General features: G+C 58.4%; 1 protein-coding gene across 1 annotated transcript in view; it reads left to right on the top strand.

Moving 5' to 3' along the window:
• RAB40B (RAB40B, member RAS oncogene family) overlaps positions 1-5,741 on the top strand; it is a 10,463-nt gene that overhangs the window by 1,061 nt on the left and 3,661 nt on the right. Inside the window, 2 exon segments of the mRNA XM_011969872.1 lie at positions 2,108-2,168; positions 5,389-5,449. Of these exon segments, the coding sequence (XP_011825262.1) occupies positions 2,108-2,168; positions 5,389-5,449 (122 nt within the window).

Raw genomic sequence — 5,741 nt, 5'->3', positions numbered from 1 at the left:
TACTCAGGAGGCTGAGGCAGGAGAATGGTGTGAACCCGGGAGGCGGAGCTTGCAGTGAGCTGAGATCCGGCCACTGCACTCCAGCCTGGGCAGCAGAGCCAGACTCCGTCTAAAAAAAAAAAAAAAAAAATTTATTGACTGGGCGCGGTGGCTCACACCTGTAATCCCAGCACTTTAGGAGACCGAGAGAGGCAGATCACCTGAGGTCAGGAGTTTGAGACCAGCCTGACCAATATGATGAAACCCCATCTCTACTAAAAATACAAAAAGTAGCCAGGCGTGGTAGTGTATGCCTGTAATTCCAGCTACTCAGGAGGCTGAAGCAGGAGAATCACTTAAACTCAGGAGGCCGAGGTTGCAGTGAGCCAAGATCGTACCACTACACTCCAGCCTGGGCAACAAGAGCGAAATTCCATCTCAAAAAAAAAAAAAAAGTATTGCGGCCAGGCACGGTGGCTCCTGCCTGTAATCCCAGCACTTTGGGAGGCTAAAGTGGGAGGATCACTTGAGTTCAGGAGGTTGACCAGCCTGGGCAACACAGCAATACCCTGTCAATTATCCAGGTGTGGTGGTGTGCCTGTGAACCCAGGAGGTAAAGGCTGCAGTGAGCTGTGATCGCACTACTGTACTCCAGCCTGGGTGACAGAGAGAGACCCTGTCTCAAAAAAAGATTTTTGTAATTGTAGTTTCTTTTTTGAGACAGAGTCTCGCTCTGTCACCCAGGCTGGAGTGCAGTGGCACAATCTCAGTTCACTGCAACCTCCATCTTCCGGATTCAAGCAATTCTGCCTCAGCCTCCCAAGTAGCCAGAATTACAGGAGCCTGCCACCACACCCGGCTAATTTTTGAATTTTGAGTAGAGATGGGGTTTCACTGTGTTGGCCAGGCTGGTCTCGAACTCCTGACCTCAAGTGATCTACCTGCCTCCGCCTCCCAAAATATTGGGATTACAGGCATGAGCCACTGTGCCCAGCCTTTAATTGTAGCTTTTTTATTTTAGAAGAAATGTTCCAGGCATGGTGGCTCATGCCTGTAAGGCTAGCACTTTGGGAGGCTGAGTCAGGCGGATTGTGTGAACTCAGGAGTTCGAGACCAGCCTGAGCAACATAACGAAACCCTGTCTCTACAAAAAAATACAAAAGTTATCTGGCCACAGTGGCACACACCCGTAGTCCCAGCTACTCAGGAGGCTGAGGTGGAAGGATCACTTGAGCCTGAGCTGTGGAGGCTGCAGTCAGCCGTGATCGCACCACTGCACTCCAGCCTGGGCAACAGAGAGAAACGCTGTCTCAAAAAAAAAAAAAAAAGAAGAAATGCATTCTTTTTTTTTTTAACTTGAAAAAAGAGAATGTTGACAGAAGGTTCCAGCCTACCTGTAATCTGCACCCCAGAGGTGACTGGGACGGGCATGCAGTCCCGTGTCCCTGCACACGCATGGTCCACACGCACACTCACACCACTGAGACCGCGCATGCGTGGTCCACGCACACACTCAGACCACTGAGACCGCACACGCGTGGTCCACGCACACACTCACACCGCTGACAGCGGGCGCCCCACGCAGCATCACATCTGTTTTTCCTGTACTTTCCTGGTGTGATACTGGCGAACGCAGTCTGTGTCTGCAGACCCCCTGCCATAGCCCCTCTCCCTTGGAAACCGGGCTGAGTCGGAGCTCTCCCGCCTGCAGGCTTGGGGAGGCGGTGGGAGGGAAGGACCAGCCCAGACCGGGGCACACCCAGCGGCTATAGCCCTGCAGCCAACCCACCAGCCTCCAGGTCACACGTGGGCTCTGCAGCGCCCATCTGGGAGCCCCCGGCGAGAGGGCGATGTGAGCCTGACCCCCACAGAGGCCGAGGCGGCTGAGGACAGGAGGGGCCCGGCTGCAGGAGGCCGGGGCTGCAGGAGGCCGGGGCTGTGGGTGCAGGCAGGGCCTGGGCGAGCCTGGGCAGACACCGGAAAGCGGGGGGGGGTCCAATCCGCCTGCCCTGGTAAACCTGGAAGTTGCGCTCACGAGAAAGCCTTTTCTTCCCCGAAAGTGAGTCCCGACTTCCGGAGTCCTGTTAGTGGCAGCCTCAGGCCTAAGCCGTCTCTAACCCTCCCACAGGCATCGACTACAAGACGACCACAATCCTGCTGGACGGGCGGCGGGTGAAGCTGCAGCTCTGGTGAGTCTGGAGGAGGTGCGAGCGCCCCGCACCCCCAGGGAGTGACCCCCCTGGTTGACCCAGCGCCCCGGGGAGCGCCCTTCCCCCCACCACCGTCGGCACAGTTGGGGAGCTCCCCCGGCCGCAGCACGTCGACACAACCTGGGGAGCACCCACACCCCACCACCGTTGGCACAGCCCCCGGGGAGCACCCCCACCCCACCACCGTTGGCACAGCCCCCAGGGAGCTCCCCCACCCCACCACCACCGGCACAGCCCCCGGGGAGCACCCCCAGCCCCAGCTGCACCAGGCCTTCTCTGAAGGAGGCAGTGGTCCGGTTGTCTGGGCCCCCGTCATCCAGGGTAGGGGACCCCAGGACAGACATAGCGCTGTGACTGGGAATGGGCTTTTGGGGTCAGAACCTGTGGCCTGGTGTCTGTGGGAAGATGCCAAGAGGGGACCAGTGCAGCGTGGTTGAGCAGCCCAGGGTTCCTGGGTCCCCCACGCCTAGCTCAGCGACGCCACTGAGCACCCAGGAGGGAACTTGGAGCGTTCTGGTGCCAGCGGGACTGGTCTGACCTGCGGGTGGAGGAGCCAGAGTGGGGAGGGGAGGACTCACTGGCCAGCCTGGGGCCGCTGGCTCTGCTCTCTCAGCTGTGAGAACCCCAGCTCCTCCCTCCCCTTGGGGCCGGCCCGGGGCACCTCTCCCTCCACCAGCTCCTGGCTTCGGATGGGGGAGCTCCTGCGGTTCCATCTCTGTGGGGTGGTGGGGACTGGGGGGCTCCTGCGGTTCCAGCTCTGTGGGGTGGTGGGGACTGGGGGGCTCCTGCGGTTCCAGCTCTGTGGGGTGATGGGGACTGGGGGGCTCCTGCGGTTCCATCTGTGTGGGGCGGTGGGGATGGGGGACTCCTGCGGTGCCTCATCCTGGGGCTGCCTCCCTCCTGGGCGTCCCTCCTGTACTGCTGCCAGCCATGGGTGACCCTCGCCCGAGCCTCCTGGCCCTTCCTGCCTGCTGGGCCACCCCCGAGCCGCGTGTGCCTCCGGCAGCTGGGACCCCCTTCTCTTACCTGTCCCCCTCCTACCCCTGCCCCGTCCAGTAGTGGCCAGTCCCAGGAGCCTCTCCCCACAGTGTCCCCGAGTGCCCCGGCCGTTCCTGCTGCACAGCTTCAGGCCTCCCACTCAGTCTGCTCTCAGGTCCCCACTCCCCGGGCCCTCGCTGGGCCAGCACTGGAGTTGCCGTCAGTGTCCGTCCTGCTCCCCACCCTCTGCCAGCTGGGCCTTTGCTGCCCTCTCCCAGCCCTGAGCCCTGCAGGTCCAGGACCTTGTTCCCAACTCTGCTCTCCCTCTCCAAAACCATCCTTCCTAAGGGGCCAAGGCCATCCGAAGGCCGCACTCTGCCCCATGCCTGCCCCCGAGCTCAGTGCCTTCCTAAAGATCTGCTTGGCATCAGGGCTGGCACATGCCCTCTCCCAGCTCCACTCCGGGTCTGGCTGCCATCTTAGCGAACACCTCCCTGACCCCGGCTGCCCAGCGGGCCAAAGAGTCACCCTCAACGCTTTTCTCTCTCTCACCTCAGGAGTGAGATCCCGGGGACTTTGGCCAAGCTCAGACTCACCCCAGGCCCCAGCAGGACCCTGAGGCCACTCATGTGTGGTGCCAGCACCTGCTGTGTCCACACTGTCCTCTGAGCAAGGTCACACTCCCACTGCAGACCCCGGAGTGTGGTCCTTCCTGATGTCCACAGCTGGGTCTTCTGCCTGCCCCCAGCTACCCTCACCTCCCTGCCTGCACCCACTGGGGCTGGGGTTGGGCTCTGCTCTGCTCCTTCAGGGAGGCGGCGGCGCAGGAGGCCGGCACGTTGTCCCAGCTGAGAGGGGAGTGCTCCCACTTCCCGATGGGGCTCTCTGACGGCACGTGCTGGCCCTTCGGCCTCCCTGCGAAGCTGGCAGATCGATCTGGCCCGCTGCCTCCTCAACCATAAGCTTTTGGGCAGCTCCCACCGTGTGCAAAGCCTGAGCACCTTAGGTCCTGCTGAGGCTTGAATTCTAGATCAATTTGCTTCTCAGGAAATGAGGCACTCACTCCTAGGCTTTGACAATGGCCAGTGTCTCTGGTTCCCTCTGGAGCCCCAGGCCCTTCTCTCTGTTGCTGAGGGTGGTCACCGACCACAGGTGCATGTAACAAAAATAGCAAAACCATGCCGCGTGCCACCGCTCATCTGTGAGGCTGTGTCTTGCGTGTGGGGCCAGCCCCCAGCCCACTGGGGAATCTCCCATTGATGTAGGTATGTTGATTGCACGTGCAGACTCCGGGCAACAGTGCTGGCTGTCCCAAGGCTGCCTCCTCTGGGAACTGATCCCTGGGGAGCACCCTTTCCACCCTCATTGCTTACTTTTTTTTTTTTTTGAGATGGAGTCTTGCTCTGTCGTCCAGGCTGGAGTGCAGTGGCGCGATCTCAGCTCACTGCAACCTCTGCCTCCCGGGTTCAGACAATTCTCCTGCCTCCGCCTTCTGAGTAGCTGGGACTACAGGAGCACACCACCATATCCAGCTAATTTTTGTATTTTAGTAGAGATGGGGTTTCACTATGTCGGCCAGGCCGGTCTCCAACTCCTGACCTCGGGTGATCAGCCCGCCTCGGCCTCCCAAAGCGCTGGGATTACTGGCATGAGCCACCAAGCCTGGCCTTTCATTGTTTGTTGGAGCTCCGTTGTCTTTGTGGGTCCTAGTACCTGCTGTGTGTGCCGTCATCTGAGAACTCAAGCCTGCCTTCAGCTTACTCCAGGCAGTTCCCTGTATTCCTCCCCTTTTGGGGGCACATTGGAAGGGCTGACTCCATGTGAGTTCTTACAGTTGAACTGGAAGAGCAGGAATCCCACTGGCCTCTCTCCCCCGGTGTAGACCCACACTCCTTACTGCATAGCTTTATCTCCAGATTCAACAAGTTTTTTAAAGCCTACCTTGAATGTATTTAAATATCTGAGAATTATGTTAAAACCCATCACTCTTTTTTCTAGTTTGACTTTTTAAATGACAGAGAAGAGCATGAGCCTGGATCCCCGGGTCCCTGGGAACATGGGACAGTTTCGTTGGGGTCTCGCGCTGGCAGCGTGGTGGCCAGCTGACTGGCATGCTGACTGGCGGGTGTGTGGTGCACTTGCTCTGGCTCTGAAGTTCCAGAACCTGTTGTCAGGAAGAAGCACTTGATTTCTTTTTAATGGTCTCCAACATCTTTTCCAGGGATACTTCGGGCCAGGGAAGATTTTGTACCATATTCCGCTCCTACTCTCGGGGTGCACAGGTAACACAGCATCCCGAGCTGGGAGATCAAACTGACTTTGAATGATAACGTTTACAATGCTTAACTTACCATCCGTTAATGGATAACTGGAGAATAAGGTGGTTACGCTTATGTATAAATTGGTACCAAGAATCTAAATATATAGAGTGATTGGTTGCTTGAAAGACTTCATCAGCATTAGGGAGTAAGCATGCATTTATGGGAGTGTGTGTGCAGGTGCCTGCACTGTGTGTGCGTCTGTGAATGAGTGTGTGTGTGTGTCTGCACGTGTGTGCAGGTACGTGCACTGTGT

This window comes from Mandrillus leucophaeus, unplaced genomic scaffold (assembly GCF_000951045.1).
Source record: "Mandrillus leucophaeus isolate KB7577 unplaced genomic scaffold, Mleu.le_1.0 Scaffold1, whole genome shotgun sequence".
NCBI lineage: Eukaryota > Metazoa > Chordata > Mammalia > Primates > Cercopithecidae > Mandrillus > Mandrillus leucophaeus.
The sequence above is the reverse complement of the archived record's forward strand: the minus strand, read 5'-3'. Positions and strand labels throughout refer to the sequence as shown.